General features: G+C 52.5%; 1 protein-coding gene and 1 long non-coding RNA gene across 3 annotated transcripts in view; one reads left to right on the plus strand and one right to left on the minus strand.

Moving 5' to 3' along the window:
• SHANK1 (SH3 and multiple ankyrin repeat domains 1) overlaps positions 1–17,839 on the minus strand; it is an 83,856-nt gene that overhangs the window by 44,819 nt on the left and 21,198 nt on the right. For both annotated transcript variants that reach the window (XM_051990285.1, XM_051990284.1), the window contains exons 10-14: positions 17,612–17,678; positions 16,368–16,698; positions 13,780–13,973; positions 7,324–7,437; positions 7,091–7,166 (exon numbers count right to left, since the gene is read on the minus strand). In XM_051990285.1, coding sequence (XP_051846245.1) covers positions 7,091–7,166; positions 7,324–7,437; positions 13,780–13,973; positions 16,368–16,698; positions 17,612–17,678 — 782 coding nt within the window. The remainder of the gene's footprint in view (positions 1–7,090; positions 7,167–7,323; positions 7,438–13,779; positions 13,974–16,367; positions 16,699–17,611; positions 17,679–17,839) is intronic.
• LOC127556855 (uncharacterized) lies at positions 12,496–16,366 on the plus strand. The gene is made up of 3 exons (XR_007952544.1): positions 12,496–12,916; positions 13,504–13,775; positions 14,231–16,366. It is a non-coding gene; the product is annotated as an uncharacterized LOC127556855 (long non-coding RNA).

The following is a 17,839-nucleotide window of genomic DNA, read 5'->3' on the forward strand; positions in this document are numbered from 1 at the left end:
TTGGAAGCCCCAGACATGGGGAGAGCCTGCAGTCATGGGATGATGGGAAAATAGCACTTTCTAACGATTTTAGGTGCCCAGATGTGGGCGGGACTGCCTCAGCAAATACTGGGCTCTTCCTTGCTTTCCCCAGATGCCGGCTGACCCCTTGTCTGCTCGGTTCCAGAGAGAGCTGGTGGTCAGCCACGTCTGGTCTCTTCTCTGGTCGCACAAACACCCGGACACAAGCCTTCAGCCCAACTTAGCCCCCTCATGTACCATTTGACCCACTTCCTCGGCACTTCCAGCATCACAGATCGAATCCGCAACACTCCATCTTTCTCCATGATCTACCCCAGCTTGACGGGAACTTGGACCCTCATTATAAACCGCAAAGTAATCCAGTAACACTCTTTCTAAATACCCTAATATTCCAATAATATTCCCTATAGAGTTCTCCCCCACCTCCCACAGCAGCTTCCAGCATAATATACACTCGTACCCCACCTTGCTGCTCCCACAAATATTCTATGCTCAGGTCTAGCAACTCAAACTCTGGCTGTATCAAGAAACCCCAAATGTGGAGAGGGGCAGGAAGCCTACCTACATCCCAGCCTGCTCACCTCCAGTTCACGGGCTCTCAGCCCCTTCAGGGCCACACAGCTGCCTCCTCTGGCCATCACGTGGCCCATTCCAAAATCACCTCGGCTCTCTTGCCTCAGTTTACTTCCCACAACACGGCCTCCATTGTGACAGTACCTTGTGACCCCTGTGCTGTTCTCCCATAAAGCACATTGCATGGATATGTGTTCTCGCCTTCTCACAGACCTCCTATCCTGCACACACACACACACACACACACACACACACACACACACTGACCTCAGGGGGCTTTACAGCAGAATAGTACAGCCCAGATACGCACGTATGTGCAAGCCCACTTACTGATACACCAGCACATGTGCACAATGTGTACCCGGAACGATCCATCAAAGAACAGCCCTCCGCCTTCATGGCAGGGACCAGGCACTTCGTAACTCACTGGGAACCTCAATGCTCCTTACAGATTTGAAAAAGAAGTGTGAGAACAAGAGACAAGCGTGCATTCAAGCTCTCCACCCATGAAAAGAAGTCTAAGGAAAAAGGAAGGAGGACTTCGGGAGGTTGAAGGCAGAGGAGGAGGGAGGCCATCGAAGCTGCCTGAAATGGGTCCCATCACCACAATACCACTGCTTCCTATCCACCTCACCCCCCAGGAAGGTAATGTGCCATAGTGGAAAATGCTCTGGATTTGAGGAAGGAGAACTGGGTTCTGCTCTGTTATTTCCCTTGTATTCGGGACAATCATTTAGCCTGGGCCTTGGGCTCTCCTCTGTGAGGAAGCTGGAGTAGTCATAGTTCTCCACCCTAAATCCGTGACTCCAGCACTCCATATTTCCCTCACCTCTCCCATATTCTTCCTGAAAGCCCTGGTCCCTGGCTCCTCAGGATCCCCTTCCAAGTTTCTGAATCAAACCCACATCATTTGCCCAGAGTTCTCACAGGCTCCAGTAACAGCCACATGTCTCCCTCCTCTTATCCCTTCATCATGATGCATCTCCTCATGCCCCCATAGCTTTCTTTTTAAATTATTATTAAAGCTTTTTATTCACAAAGCCTATGCATGGGTAATTTCCATAGCTTTCTTATACTCACTAAGTATACTCACTACTTCCCACCTTCCCCTTCCCAACTCACATGTCCTTTAATACCTCTGAATCCCTCCTGTACCCCCACACATCTCCTCACAGCCTCTCCCGCTCACCCTCACTTGCCTACATCTGCTTTCATTCGGAGCCACTTCCGTCTCCTTCTCATTCCCCCCCCCCCGAACTTCCCCACTCAGGGTAGTTTTCTTATGGGGGGGGATTCTGTATGCTAATGAAATCATAGAATGGTAAAAAAAAAATCTCCATCCTCCTTGCACCTTCTTCTTTCTCCTAATCACATTGGATTCTCTTCCTCCATATAGCCTCTTCTCTCCATCCTCCCCCCAAGTCCTGTAGTTCCCCTCATTCTCATGTATTCTCTTCATCTTCCCCTTCACCCCTTTTATCTACTCCTTACCTCTGCCCTCTTCTCATTTCTTATATCCTCATTCCCCATAGCCTCTTCCCATCCTCCATCCAACCCCTCTATGTCCTTTCATTGCCCCCATTTCCCCCTTGTCTCTCATATTCTCCAACCCTTCAGATATGCCTTTACCCTTACTACACTTTACCCTTGCTATATGAAGGCTACTACCCTCATCTCCTTTTCTTATGCTGCCTCCCTCACATCTCTTGGTACCCCACCTAGATGCCTTTTTCTTTACCCCTCTTTGGTAGATTCTGTTTGTATCCCTCCTCTGCCCTTCCCAGCACCCCATCCATGTAGGCACATCTGGCACACTTTCAGAGACCCCTGCAGGATCCCTCAGCAGTAGGGCCTGGCCCGCACGACTCACACCCAAAGAATGCAGCCCCTCTTTCCTCCCCTGCCCCTCCACCCCCGTCTGCTCCCCCCCACTCATTCAGGATCCCTCCCACACCATTCTTCTCTGTAAGTGGGGGCCTGTGTGCTCCCACCTCTTCCCATGTGGGCTAACTTGTCTGAATGAAGTCCCAAAAAGCAGAGGGAGCCATCATCTCCTGAAAAGAACATTACAAACAGCATGTGGACATGGCAAGGGTAAGGATGGGGAGGGGGTGGGAGGAGAGAAAGTCCTGCATATGGACAGGCAGGCAGACATACAGATTTATAAAGCATGTGAATATGGACCTACCCCCAAGAGATCCTTATATTGTACCTTATACTGGCGCCAGAGACCAGAGACCCTAGTATGTACAAGCTCTTCTGTGGATAGATAATGATGGATGGATGGATAGATAGAGAGATGGATGGATGGATGGATGGACAGATATACAGGCAGGCAGACAAACAGCTATTTAGACCATAAAACTCACATAATATTTGGGGCACACATAGGGGATAAGAAGAGGGACATAGATGCCTGAGAAAACACGTGGAGATAGAAACCATGACAGATGTGGGAAAATTGCCATAGAGACCCCAATGCTTGGAAAGAAGCATACAGAGGCATATGTAACCACTGGACACTCCCCCCTGCCCACACACCATAACACATGGTCTCCCTAGACATGTATGATATTGCTGTGAGACATAGGCCATCACACAGGAATATGTGAGCAGAGACCTAGATACATAGGACTCGGGGTCAGACAAAAATCCACCATTTTACACACACACACACACACACACACACACACACACACACACAATTTCTCTCCATCCTTCTTTCTCTCTCTCTCTCCCTCCCTTCCTCCCCTTCTGACACAGTCGCATAGTGACATGCAGTGAGGGAAAGGGGAGGGGAGAGAAAGAGGGGGCGGGGTGTGTGTATGATAGGGGGGCGGTGAATGACTGTGAATGGAGAGAGGGGGATGAATGGGGTGAAGGGGTTTGCTTGCTCTGGGAGGGGTGAATGGGAAAAGGGGGAACAGAGAGATGAAAGACTGGAAAAGTGTGTATATGGGGGTTCACTTGAAGGTGGGAAAAAGGAGTTGGGGAGCTGAGTGATAAAGAGGGGTGTCAGGATAGCAGACAGAGGAGTTTGGGCTCTAGAGGAGATTTGTGGAGATAGTGCATAGGGAATCTGGGGTACAGAGCTGGAGAGAGAGATTATGGCAAAGGGTCTGGAATAAAGGTGACTCGGGTTAAGAAGACACTGGGTACTTGGGGGAAACAGGGCAAGAGCTCAGTAAATAGTTGGGGAGAGAGGTCCTGGAAGGGAATTGTGGAGAGAGGGTAAGGGACAAGAGCTGGAGAGAAGGAAAGTCAAGGGAAAAGAGAGGTAAAAAGGAGAGGTTCTGAATTAGGTCCCCTTAGGGCTAGAGAAATGAAGGTGGGGAAGGCTAAGGATCGGGATTGGGAGGTAAGGAGAAATCCAAAGGGGTCTGAATAGAGTGGGGCCTTTTGATGGGGTAAGCTAAAGAGGGAGATAGGGGGTGGGGAAGGGATATGTGTAGAGTGGTGTCCTGATATTAAGGGGCATTAGGGAGATGTTCTCAGGGGCCTGGAGAGTCAAGGAAGGACATGGGATTGGAGAGATGAAGAGGTAAAGGTAGGGGGCCGGGATGAAAGGGCTGGAGATAGAGTATTCCTGAAGTTGGGGGAGGGGTTCAGAAGCGACCAGGGAAGGAGAAGATGGGTTAAAGAGGTGGGAAATTAAGAGGGGGTTGTGGGGTAAGGGCAGAATCCAGTGAAAGTGTTGAGGAAGGGAGAGGCAATGAAGAGGAGGTCTTGGGAGAGGGGATTTGTGGCCTAGGGGGACTGGAAAAAAAGAGATCCTGGGAAAGGGATCCATCCAATGGGAGGAGGGGGGAAGGGGGTGTTTGGGGGCTCCATTACCTGTAGATATACCAGACGCTGCGCCGCCGGGGCCCCAGGGCCGGCCAGCTGGAGGACAGGGGGGGCGGCTGCGGCAGGGGGCCCCCCCCTTCACCGCTACTGCCACCGGCCGCAGACAAAGCCATCGCCCTGGCCCCGGCCCCGGTCCCGGCCGCCCCCGCGTCCCCCGTGTCCGGGCCCCCAGGCCCCACCTCATGCTGACCCGCGCCGGGGGAGGGAGGGGGCACGACCCCCCCCGGGGGGGCAGGGAGGAAGGGGGGTAGGGAGAGGGAGGCTCACATGCTGGGGGGCGCGGGTAGGGGGGGTTGGGTTCAGTACCACGGACAGCGCCGGGGTTCAGCACCAGGGACAGCGCCGCCGGTTTCAGCACCGCTGACAGAGCGGGAGGCAGGCGGGCAGGCGCCTGGCTTTAACCCCTTGGCATCCTGCGCTGGGCTGCGTAGGGGGGCTGGGAGTGAGGAGGGGGGAGGGGAGACCTGGAGGGGAACGCAGGGGCCCCCTTGGCGGGAGAAGGGGGAGGGGCGAGAAGGGGGGGAGGAGGAGAAGCAGGGGGAGGCACTTCCGGTCTGGGTCCCCCCCTCCACTTCTCCTCCCTCCAGAGCCCTCCCGCGCAGGTGCAGACTGAGTGAGAGAGGAGAGAACACACAACACAAAACAAACCACACTGCACAAGCAGGGGCAGAGAGAGCATGACGGGCGCCCAGCAAGCGTCCTGGCCAAAGCTCCGGCACAAGCTGGTCGGGCCAGGGAGCCCCCCGGAGCTGCGGGGGAGGGGAGGCGGGCTCTCCCCCTCCCAGGCTCTCTCTGGGTCCCATGGCCGGGTCTCTCGCACTCACTGACACACACACGTGCACAAACGGGAAGGGATCGCCAGGGTGAACCCTAGTGTGGTAGGGATTCAGAAAGAGCCTCAGCACATTGGCTCTCAACTTCAGACACCACTAGCAGGAGGGTGAGAGAATACAAGGAGAAAGAGCAGGGAGCCAAGGGCAGAGTTAGAGAGAGGGAAGGGGTGGGGGAGGGGAGACAAGGAGAGGCCCACAGAGGGGCACAGGAAAAGAGAAGCTGTCCTAGAAAGAGAGGCAGACAAACCCTGGAGCACTTGGGGGGGGGGACGGGAGAGAAGTCTTCCTGGGGGTGTGAATAGGGCCAGTGCCTCAGGCACAAATACAGGAGCAGGAGAGCACAGTTCCTCTCCCCGAGTCCCCCTTCTCCCTCCATCCACCCTCAAATCCTTTTCCACTGGCCAGAATACGGACACATGGATTTGGGACACATTTAATGTACCAACACTATCAATGCAGGGCTTCCTGAGTGATCTAAGCCATTAACTGGGCTTCCTTCTCCCTGTAGGCTTCAGTTCTGGGAGCAGAGACAGCCAGAGCTTCCCAGAGACCCAGACGCAGGCCTTGTGGGGACCCAAGAAGCCAGGCACGGAGGGCGACAGAAAGCGCAGTGGGCACACACGTGCGCTCTGCCAACTCAGCCACTCACAGGGACAGGGACAAACAGACAGGTTCAGGAGCATACCCGTGGAGACAGGGACAAGGGATACACACGCTTGGAGGAAAACGCCCCAATCCACAGGATCCGAAGCAGAAACCCAGGGAGGAAACACATAACGGGCTCGCTCACCCACGACGAGACATAAAGTCACCCACTCCGAAAAGCCCCTGCCCGTACCCAGGAGTCACACACACGCTCCAGAGTATGTTATTAGTAAAAGGACACAGCCGCTCCCACCGGGGCACAGCTACACCCAGACACATGCACTGGTCACACACCCTAGCTTCACCTCATTCGTATACGCTTTGCACATCTTAGCTGGTTAATAAATAGCCATGAATGAACGGCTGAGCAGACTCATTGGAAAATACACATTCGGGGAAACATACTCCAATTCACATATAGTCACAGAAATACACAGGTGCATAAAGGTATACTAGCCTGGGGAGCGGGTTCACATCCACAAATATCCACACACAGGTCCTTCCCCTTCCAGACCCCTTCCTCCCCAAACCAAGTGCAACCGCTTGCATCTACTAGTTTCAGAAGATCATTCAGCAGCTAGAGAGAGAAAATAGGCCAGCACATCCTTTTACCGCCCCCTCCTTCCCCTTGTGCCCCCAAGTCCAATTTTTCCCAGCCTAGGCCCCCAGGGCCAGGATGCACTTGTCTGGCTATGAGTATTAGGGAGATGGAACATGTGCTTATTGTTTTCCCCTAGCCTCTGATTCCGGATTGTGTAGACATGGGAGAGGAACTGGAAAGTTAGGATGTATTTGTCTCCCATAGCTAATTCTGGCCCTCCTCAGCAGAGTCAGGATTCCCTTCTGAGAGCATCCCCTTGGGGGGAAGGAGAAAGGTCTTCATTTAAGGAGCTGTGACCTGGCGGGGAAAGATGGTACGCTGGACACAAGATCAGAGATCAGATTTGTCTGAATTCTCATCCTGCTTCTACCTCTGCCAGCTGCATGATCTCAGGAAAGCCCTTTGCCTTTTCTGGGCTCAATTTGCTCTTTACAAAATAAGTAGCTAGCACAAAATGACCTCAAAGGCACCTCCCACATAGAACAATCTAGGAATGGGGTGGGAAATGGTGTTGGAGCGCGTATTGATCAATTAGGGAGGACCAGAGCAGGGGGATTGAAAGAATCCTTACCTGGGGGCGTCAAAGCTGTCATAAGAGCCCACGGTGTAATGTCGGAAGAGCCTTTTGGCTTTGTCACTTCGACTTTCTGGATGGGGAAGGGTCAAGGGAAAAACTTAGCAACATCCCCAGCTCACTTCCTTCCTCCCCTTCCTCCGCCCACAACTTTCTCTCTCCTCTTGACAAACTTCCTATCAACAGTTCCATCCCCTCACCCCCGATCAAGGAAATGAAGGTTGTGTTACCTTGCTTTCCCTCCTGGGAGCGATTGGCCACCTCCTCTAGGCACTCGGAGGGGAACCAGCCAACTCGACCTTTAACCTGACCTTCCCAGAAGCCTCCTTCCCCGATGCTGAGCACTGAACCAGAGAGCAAGACAGGGAAGCACACTCAGAATCTGCACACTACCATCCGACCATCCAGCAGCTTCCCCCTATCGCTGGTACAGACTTCTACAGCACCGCCCACCCCAACAAGCTCTTAAGTATAAAGTATAAACTTAGACACGACCCTTTTCTTGGCTTTATTGCAGAAGATTTCTAGGCAGATGGGGACTGGATGAGGTGATCTCTGAAGTCCCTTCAGCTCTGACACTGTATGACTCTTATGCAGTATCCCACTGGGGCAGCCCAAATTTCTGGCCTTCTCTGGGACTCCAAAGGAGAGGATATGCTCTTCTCCTCTGAAGATCGGGGGTACCCTGCTTCCCACCCAGTATCCTTCATCTGTCTCAAAAGTTAATTCATAATCAGTTGGGGGAGAATTTCTTTAATTTCTCTTTGAGCTTTTTTTCTTCTTTCCTTCCATCCACCCTTCCTTCCTTCCATTAATTCTTTCTTTCTGTTTTTGGTTAATACCACCTCCAGGGAGAAAAGATCCTCAATCTATCTCCTCCTCCCTTTATCTCATAGAATGATAAAATTTCAGCATTGAAAGTGACCTCAGAAGTCATCTCCCTCCTCGGCAGGCACCTCCTCCATCCCGACCAGTCCGAGACTTGGGAAGGCACCCCATATCTGAAGCAACATCTCTATGTCCCTGAGAAGCAGTCAGTCAGCCTCTGTGTGAGGTCTTCTTTTGGTAGAGATTGGCTCTACTCTTGGACAGCTCCAATTATTATATCAAGCCGGAGCCTTCCCTCCCACCCCAAGTGATTCTAGTTTTGCCCTCTGGGGTTAAGATGTACAAGTGTAATTCCTCTTTCTCAAGACAACCAGCCCTTCCTACATTCCAAGATATTAACTCTACTCCACACTTGAATATTTTCTCTTTTCCAGGTGAAACATTTCCAACTGATTAATATATCCTTATATAGCAAGGTTTTGAATCTCTGTTTTCCTCATCCCACATACACACACCTCTTCTCACCACTGCTGTTATTTTTTTTATTTTGGTCAAGCAGTTTTCCTATGGATCCCTCAGATCAGGTTTTAAGAAAGAAAGAGAACCACAATTCCTCTTCTCCCATGTGCCTCCCACACACACAACTGGAGGCAATTTTTTCACCACCATGAACCAAGCTCTAAAGAAGGGTCCAGGGAAACAGAATCGAGGACAAAATGTTTTTTCACGTGCTCAAATTTTTGGCATGAAATCACAGAAAGTCAGGTCAGAGTAAACGCCATATTGTGTCACCAGATAGCGAAGGTTCTTTTCAACCTTCTTTTCTCCCTTCCCCCATCATAGAATCCTAGCATCTCAGAGCTGAAAGAGACCTCCCACCCCACATAGAGATTCTCCAAACTGGGAGGTAACCCAGAGGTCATGGATGGTTAAGAATCCCTTTGATCACATCACATAGCCAATATGTGATGACCTCAGAGGTCATTTTGTGCAAGTTGCCACCCAGCACAGTGGGGGGGACTTGGGGAGGCACTTGTGCAGGAATTCCTACAACAAAGCCTCATTCTTCTTGCGTGACCACCTTTCAAATATCCGTTTCCTTTTACGATTCTCTTTCCCCAATTAAGCATCCTGAGAACTTCGACCAATTCAGCCATTCGTATTCTCTCGCAGCCTGCATCTGTCCTTTGTTTCCATAAGAAAAGCACGAGAAATTTGATCCAACGCTTAGCTAAAATAGAGGCAAAGGACGCGGCACTAAAACATTCAGCCAGGAAGGAAGCGTTTGTGAAGTTCGCTGGAGCCATTCACTTAAAGGATGTTGGTTCAAGGCTTCCTCTGTGCACACATGGATGCAGTGGATACAGAAGTTAAAAATGGCCCTGATGTTGCTCTCCAATTGCTTCTGTTCTCCTGCGGTGCAGGGGAGTGCGTTGCTGTAGAGGGATATGATGGAGCAAAGGAGATCCAACCAGACCGCTAACTTGGAGCGGTTTCATTTGGAGGGAAGATGAGGGAAGGCTTCAAGGGGGCACCCAGACTCAACTTTGAAGGAAGAGAAGTCAGAAATATGGGAACTTCAAGTGGTCTTCCTGTCCTGGCTATAAATTGCCTTTTTGCCTCCACTCCTGCTTCTCTGGATGCTCTCTCACTTGTGAGCATCCTTCCTCCAATGTGGTCCCCAGAATTAAATGCAAGACAGGCTGGGAGGGGAAGAGCCCAGTGGGGCTAATAGAGGTCCCTTCTCCCAGTCTCATTCCGGACACCGAGTCTCTTCATGCTGTCTAAGGTCACATCAGGCTGAACACCTCACTCTGTTATCCCACTGAGCTCATTTGAAGCTGCTAGTCTGCAAAGAAGACCTTCAGAACCTTTTCACACCAGCTCCTAGGCTTAGGCTGCTGCCTTTGGGGATCCCAGGCTAGAACTGGCTATTTCTCCCTGTCCAATTTCCTCTCAATCCAGGCGGTCCACCATGTCGGCCAGTTTCAAATTCTTACCGAAGGCCAATGGCGCCATGTCATGTAGTAGGAGCCTGGTCTTCCCCAGCATTCCTAGCCTTACGTCCCCCTGCCCTGGCTATTCCCATGGCTTCCCCATTCTCCGAGACAGAGAATAAGAAGGGACTTGAGGTGCTTGGCTCCTCCTCTCAAAGGCGCCAGATCTGAGGCTCAGGGTGAACACAGGGGCTCACCCAAGACCACAGATACCAGAACCAGGACACGAATCTGCTTCTTCCTCTGAATCTGTTTGCTCTCTCCCTGTTCCGTTTTCCCACTTGTCCCCCTGATTGATTGTTTCAGCCAGCCTTATGCCTCTACTGCTGGATTCGGTTTATTCCACACCAAATGCCGTCAGGAGCACTATTAGTGTGCACTTACACAATTTCTATAGCACTGCAAAGCTCACTTTTCTTAAGATACAGTAAACAAGTATCATTCCTCCCATTTGGTGCATTGAACTTTAAAAAAAATGGAAAGCAGTGGCTTTCTGGGGAAGAGGAAAGCTTGGAAAGGGAGACCTTTGTGACTGCAGATGATAGAGACACAAGAGAGCAAGAAAAGTAATTAAAATCTGAAACAAAATCCTAAATTGTGTAAAGGATCCGATCTGCCATGGAAGAGGGGGCTGAAAGTACCAATTAAACCACAACCCTTATCTCAATATTAATGATTTTTAAGAAAGTGGCAGGGCCAGTTCTGAAACCCAAACCCAGTTTCTTTCTCTTCCTAAAGCAGCCCGCAGCCTGCTCAGCTCTCTGTCACCCTCTCTGAGGATGAAGATGAAGAAGATGGGGATGAGGAGGAGCTGGAGAAGAATGGTAATAATCAGCTGATCTTTCTCCAAAAGTCTTCAGTTACAAAAATACTTTATGTTCATGATCTCACTTAATCTTCACAAGAATCCTATGACATTGGTTGTAGAGATATTATCTTTCCCATTTTACAGATGAAAAAACAAGCAGGGACAGTTTAAGTAATTTGCTTATGATCACATGGAAAGTAGTAGAACTGGGATTTGGAACCTGGACTCTCTATTGATTTGACAAGGCAGCTAGGTGACACAGCGAGCTCTAGAGTGAGAAAGACTTATTTTCCTGAATTCAGATCTAGCCTTAGACACTAGCTGTATGACCCTGGACAAGTCACATTGTTCTATTGCCTCAGTTCCTCATCTGTAAAATGAATTAGAGAAGAAAATGGCAAACCACTCTAGTATCTCTGCCAAGAAATTCCAGATGGGTTCTAGAGAGTCAGACAAGGAAACAGGAAAACAGCTGAACAACAGTTAGTTTAACTATTGGCCACCATTTTTCTCTCAAATCTGATTCGTGTACAGCGATAGTACATGTACATGAGTACAGCGATAGTACAGCCTATAATTGGTGTTATTTTTTAAAGTATGATTCTTCAGTGATGAAAAGATCTGTGCGAGGGTCAATGTGGGTCCTGTTTCCACCAGAATTCATCACCAGCACACACCCGCTTGCCTGTACCATCACACAAGCACCCACAGAGCCTGGGCTCAGTGGGATGGAGGAGTTCCTCCTATGAGGATTTTTTATTTCCCTTCAGTACCTCAGGGATTATAACGGAGGCAAAGGAGGAAGTGTCTTCCTTAAGCCGAGGCGCCTTTACCCCATCTCATTCTGCGCAGCTCCCGTCCCCGTCTTCCCGCTGATCTGTGGCGGCTCCTCCCAGAATGCGTTATTGACTTACAGCCTCTTTGGGCGAAGTCATCGGGGGGGGGGGGGGTTCTTTTCCCACTGACAGATTCCGAGCTTTCCATGTCTTAGCAGGTGATCTCAGGAGTTGCCGTGGTCACTTGGCTGGTAACGGGACTCTCTGAGCTGTTGCCCAAAGGGATGGGCAACTTTTTGTCCCCGATCTCTGCTGCTGAAGTCTTTCCGCTAGGAAGGAGCCACCGGCGTTTGGGCTTCGCTGGAGTCTCCCTCCAGTGTCCTGCGCCCCTCGTTCTTCCCAGAGAGACTTTATTTTAGGAACGCGTCTATTCAGACTAACACCCAAAGCAGTCCCGCGGCTCCCTATTGTTCCAACTCTTGGCCGAGCATCCGGGACTCTGCAAGCCCACCCTCCCGGTGCCTTGTCCAAACGGCCCGCAGCCGCGCTGGGTCCGTTCCCCTTCCTTACACACGCCTTCCGGGACCCGGCTCGGCTGCGCCCGACCTCCAGCGGCTCTTCCCCTTCCCTCCTCCTCCGGCTCTCAACCTCTCCCCGACGGACCGCCGGCTGCCCTGCGGCCTCTCGTCTGTATTAGTCCGCGTCGTCCGCGTCCACGCGACGTCCCCCGGCTCTCCGCCCGGCCCCGGCACAGGCGAGGTTCCCGGCCCCGGCACAGGCGAGGTTCCCGGCACAGGCGAGGTTCCCGGCCCCCGGCTCTCCGCCCGGCCCCGGCACAGGCGAGGTTCCCGGCCCCCGGCTCTCCGCCCGGCCCCGGAACAGGCGAGGTTCCCGGCACAGGCGAGGTTCCCGGCCCCCGGCTCTCCGCCCGGCCCAGGGTTTGCTCCCGGACGAGGAGGAGCAGGCCGGTGCTCTCTCCGCCTTCTCGCCACCTGCAGGAAGGGCCAGCCGGCCCCAGCAGTGTGCGCGAGCACGAGGTGGCTTTGGGTACTCGTCTCAGCCGTGGCTTCCTGTCTCCTGGACTTTTCCTCGCAGGGAGCGAGCGCAGGCCCGGGCAGAACGTCACCTCCTCGAGGGCCGCCGCCTTTCGCTTCGGCCTTCAATGGCCGAGGATTTCCTCCGCGCGGGGGCGCACTCTGCCGGTTGGCAGCTCCTCCTACCATTGTGGCTAAAAGGGCGCCCTCCTGTGGCCAGTCTGGGAAGGAGCCTCTTGGACTACTGGTCCAGCTCGGGGCTGGACTCGCGTTCGGAGCCTCTGGAGACCGAAGTTGCCGAGCCTCGGCTGCCTTTGCGCGACAGTGCCGGGCCAGAGAGCCTTCCGTCCTCCGCGCAGAGGCTGGCCCGGGCGGCACCGGTTAGTGCGGGCGGCACTGGTTAGTGCGGGCGGCACCGGTTAGTGCGAGAGGCACGGGTTAGTGCCGGTCTCATCGGTTAGTGCGGGCGGCACCGGTTAGTGCGGGCGGCACCGGTTAGTGCGGGAGGCACCGGTTAGTGCGGGAGGCACGGGTTAGTGCCGGTCTCATCGGTTAGTGCGGGCGGCACCGGTTAGTGCTGGCGGCACCAGTTAGTATGGGCAGCGCCGGGTTAGTGCGGGAGGCACCGGTTAGTGCAGGCGGCACCGGTTAGTGCGGGAAGCACGGGTTAGTGCCGGTCTCATCGGTTAGTGCGGGCGGCACCGGTTAGTGCGGGAAGCACGGGTTAGTGCGGGTCGCACCGGTTAGTGCGGGCGGCACCGGTTAGTGCAGGAAGCACGGGTTAGTGCCGGTCTCATCGGTTAGTGCGGGCGGCACCGGTTAGTATGGGCAGCGCCGGTTAGTGCGGGAGGCACGGGTTAGTGCGAGAGGCACGGGTTAGTGCGGTGGCACCGGTTAGTGCGGTGGCACCGGTTAGTGCGGGCAGGCTCTCCCGCCGCTAATGCACCAAAACTACCGTTTTCCCCAGATCACTTCAGCTCTCTCGGCCCCTTGGGCAGAACTTCCTACTTAGTCACAGGCCCGGTGCCCTCTGGAGCGGGTCCTGATGCTGCCGAAATCAGAACTACATTATTCTATTGGACTTCTCCGTCCTGCATCCCCAACTAGAGCCTCAGCTCCTCCAGCGGAGGGACCCCTCTCGTTTGTATCTTCCAGGACCTTACACCGAGGAGGCCCACCAGCCAGCTGGTTCCACCCACCCACATGCCCGCCAAGCCCATCCCACCCCCCCAATCCCAGGTACCTTTGATCTTCTCTCCCTTGCTCAAGGAGATCTCCCCCTCGCCCTGGGCCTGGTATGGCTTCACGGCCATGAAGGAGCGTCCCGGTACTGCCGTGTAGAGCTTCCGTCGCCGTCCCCGGCTTCCCAGGGAGCCCCCAGGGCCCCCGGATCCCCCTGTGCCCCCAGATGGCCCCTCTCTGGGTGTCCCACTGGAGCTGGGATATATATATAAGGAGTGTTGAAGGACAGGAGATGTCCAGAGGAGACTGTGGGGTAGGGGAAGGGAGGGGAGAGAGGGAGGGGGCTTGGGGCATGTCGAATGGGAGGATTAAGTGGAAAGGAGTCAGAGAGTCAGGGAAGAGTGACCAGGGGCTTCAGTCCCTTTCCGGAGTTACCCCCACCCCAAGGTAGTCTTATTAGAGATCTATAGTCTCTTCATCCACAACCTCTTCTTTTAAAATCTGTTTTTCAGAGAATTTCAGTTTCCTTTCCTGCCGGTCTTACACTGTGTCCATGTCCCTGCACTGCTCAGGACAAACCCACGGGTCCCTATGGTCCCCAGAAACAAGTCCAGGTTCCTTTGCTTGGTATCTGAAGCCTTCTACAAAGTGGCTCCCTACTGTGGACTGCAGAACATTAGAGCTGAAGGGCTGAAGATAGCAGCCGAATCCTATCCACATCGTGGCATCTCAGCTAAAGCACCTTCAGCGGGCATCCAGCTCTCCAGGGATGGAGAGCTTTCTACTCCTGGCCAATTAAAATGGAAATCTACCTCCATGAAAGTCACTACTCTCTGATAAAGCAAAGCAAGACTCGACCCCTTCCTAGTGACAGCCCTTCAGAGAGTGGAAACCAGTTTGCCACATCCCTTGGTCTTTCTACTTCTGACCAACCCCCCCAGTTCCTGCAACCAATCCTGGTCTGGCCCAGTTTTAAGTTCCTTCTTTCCCTCCCACCCACCACCAGTCACCCTCTAGATAAGTTCCAAGATGTCAAGGACCTGGCTAAAATGAGGCCCCCAGAGCTGAGCACGGTACTTTGTGTAATACTTCAGCTACTGCCTGTTGAGGGCAGGAGGCTTTATCAGGGTCCTCAACTTTTGAAATAGGGGGCCAGTTCACTGTCCCTCAGACTGTTGGAGGGCCGGACCATAATAAAAACAAAAACTTTGTTTTGTGGGCCTTTAAATAAAGAAATTTCATAGCCCTGAGTGAGGGGGATAATTGTCCTCAACTGCTGCATCTGGCCCATGGGCCGTAGTTTGAGGACCCTTGCCGGGTGATCCCTCCTCATTCAGAATACTATCTCTGCTCCTACATCCTAAATCAAATTCGCTTCGTACCAAGGGAAAAGCCCACTGAGAGCTCCAAAGCATTTCTCCTTCTGAATTATGTCTGTGTATATCCTGTACTTGTGCTGTTGTGTCCCATGAAGAGGGCTTTATAGTTATTCCTATTGAATTTCATCCTAAAATAATCAACCCTTTTACCTATAGTTCTAGTCTGACAAGATTTTCTTGGGTTCTAACTCATTTAATCTCTAATTCTCCTTCCCAACTCCTGGCTAGCTTCACATTTGATAAGCAGACTGTCCAAATATCAGTGGGGGCTAAGGAAAGAGACCAATGGCACTCTAGCAGAGACTTCTGTCCAGGTTGACCAATTGAAAGTTGAACATCATCCTTACTTGCCTATAAGTGCTGTGAGAACAGGCATTGCATTTTATCTTCATGCCTTTCCCAGTGCTGGGCATAGGATTCTGAACATAGTAGATAGTGCATATTTATTTTTAAAATGGATGCACTGAAGGGGTCCTAGAAAACCAATTTGAGCATCTGGAGAATTTGATTTGCCTGTGATTCTTTGATAGGGAGAGAGAAAATTGGGGAATGAAATAGGAGCGATTTGGGAGTGGGTGTGGAAGTTAGCGATTCATGAGTTTCTCTAAAGATGAGTTTAGGAAAGTAGGATGGGAGACTGGAGGGTTTCCCTAAACCATCCATAAAAAAGGAAGGCGTTGGAATAGGAAAGAAGGTATAAGGGCCATTTGGACATCCATGAGAAAGAAGGAGGCGGGAGACCTAAGGTTGAATAAATAATTCACAGAGATCTGGGGATTCCTGGATCATCTGTGGGCTCAAAAGGAGGACTGACAGGATATATGGTCATCCATGGGGAGGAGGGGTGGAGGTACTGGGAACAGTCATGGGAAAAGGAGGATAGGGAGATTGAGATATTCATGAGGAAGGGGGGAAGAAGAGGGATATAAAAGGGAGTGTGGGGCTTTCCTGGCCATCCATAGGAAAGAGGAATATTGAGGGCAGGGAAAGGGGGAAGGAGTATATTGAAAGAAGGGGGAGGGATGAATATTAGGACTTTTATTGGGGAAGGGGATATTGGAAGTGGAAGAAGATTAGAGGGAATGGAGATTTCCCTGAATGTTCATGGAGAAAAAAAGTTGGGATGTGGGAAGAGAATGGGATATTCCTGGCCATCTGTAGAACAGAAGACCAGGAGAGGAGGGGCTGGGGTCTTCTTTGGCCATTCATGAGGAAAGAGGTCTTGGGAATAGGAAAGAAGGGTTTTGGGGATATCAGCAGTTCCCCCTACCTGGGCCGTCCCCGGGGTTGCCTCCTTGCTTCCTCTGGGTGCCTCCCTCGGGAAGGGGAGCGGGCTCGGGCACCCCGAGGGCTGCTGGCACTACGAAGAGTGCCGCTGCTGAGTTTGGTGCCTGGGGTAGAGGGGGTTGTCGGAGCTGGGGCCGCTGGGGCGGGGCCAGGGCCAGGGCCAGGGGGCCCAGAGGGTGAAAACACCATCCAATCGGGCAGTGCCATGCTGGTGTCGCTGTTAGCACGGAGCAGCATCGGGGGCACAGTCAACCCTGTGCTTGGTGGACCCCCCCTCCGACGGGCTGCATACTTGGGGGACTCCTGGAAGGGGACTAGTAGGGTGGGTGAATGGAGATGAGGGAGGAGGGAGATTTGGGAAAATAGGGGAGTCAGTGAAGATGATGGAGGGAAGGGATATGAGAAGAGGGAGAGGAGAGAAGGAAGATGACCAGGGGAAGATAAGATAGGAGTTGGGGGGAAGGAGAGATGAAATTGGATAAGGACAGAGAAGAAGAGAGATGATGCAGCGGAGATGAGGGAAAGAGGAGAGGAGAAGATGGGAAGATGCACGATAAAGGGAGCAATAGGGAGAGAAGTGAGGTTGGGAAGAGAAAGGGAGGTATGAGGATAGAGGGAAACAGATGAAAAAGGGAACAGTGAGAAAGGGGGAGAAAGGAAAGTGGAAAAGATGAGGGTGAAAGCAGAGAGGAGGGAGGGAAGCAGGGAAAGGAGAGTGATGTGAGAGTAGAAATAGAGTTTGAGAGAGAAATGGGGGGAATGGATAAAGGAGGTGAGAGGGGGGAAAGAAGCATAAGAGAAGAGGAAGGAGAAAATAAAGATGGAAAAATAGAGATGGGGAAGAAGGGTTTGAAGAGATAAGGAAAACAGAGTTGGAAAGAAATGGAGGTGTTATATAGGGATAAGAGAAGGGAAGATGGAGAGTTGTGAAGAGAAAAAAGAGATTAGATGAAAAGAGAATCAGATAGAAAATGAGGAAAGGAAAGCCGGATGGTGAGAGTGGAGAGATGGAAAGATAAGGGAGGAAGTAGTGGGAGGGAGGAGGCAGAGATGGGGAAGAGGGGAAAAGGGGGGATGAGCTTGGCCAGGGGCCAGCACAGCCCCCCACTCCCCAGAATGCTCCGTCAGCCCTGCCCCCGTAGGATCAGGCGCCACACACTCTCCTCGCTCTGGAGTGCGCCATGTCGGCCCCAACCACCCCCAGCCTCCAGCCCCCGCCTCACTCACCCACATCCTGGTCTCGGTGGTTTCGGATCAGCTCCCCCAGCTCAAAGTTGCCGGCTATTACAGCCACCTGGCCCAGAATGGGGAAGAGAAGAGAGGAGGTGACCCCCGGGGCCAGGTAAGAGGAGTCCCCATAGCGAGCCTAGCTTGAGCCTGTGCCCCCAAACCTGCTCATGACCCATGTTCCCCTCCCCCACACATACCGCTCTCCCCACATCCTCATCTCTCCTT

Source organism: Antechinus flavipes, chromosome 3, assembly GCF_016432865.1.
Source record: "Antechinus flavipes isolate AdamAnt ecotype Samford, QLD, Australia chromosome 3, AdamAnt_v2, whole genome shotgun sequence".
In the NCBI taxonomy this organism is placed as follows: Eukaryota; Metazoa; Chordata; class Mammalia; order Dasyuromorphia; family Dasyuridae; genus Antechinus; species Antechinus flavipes.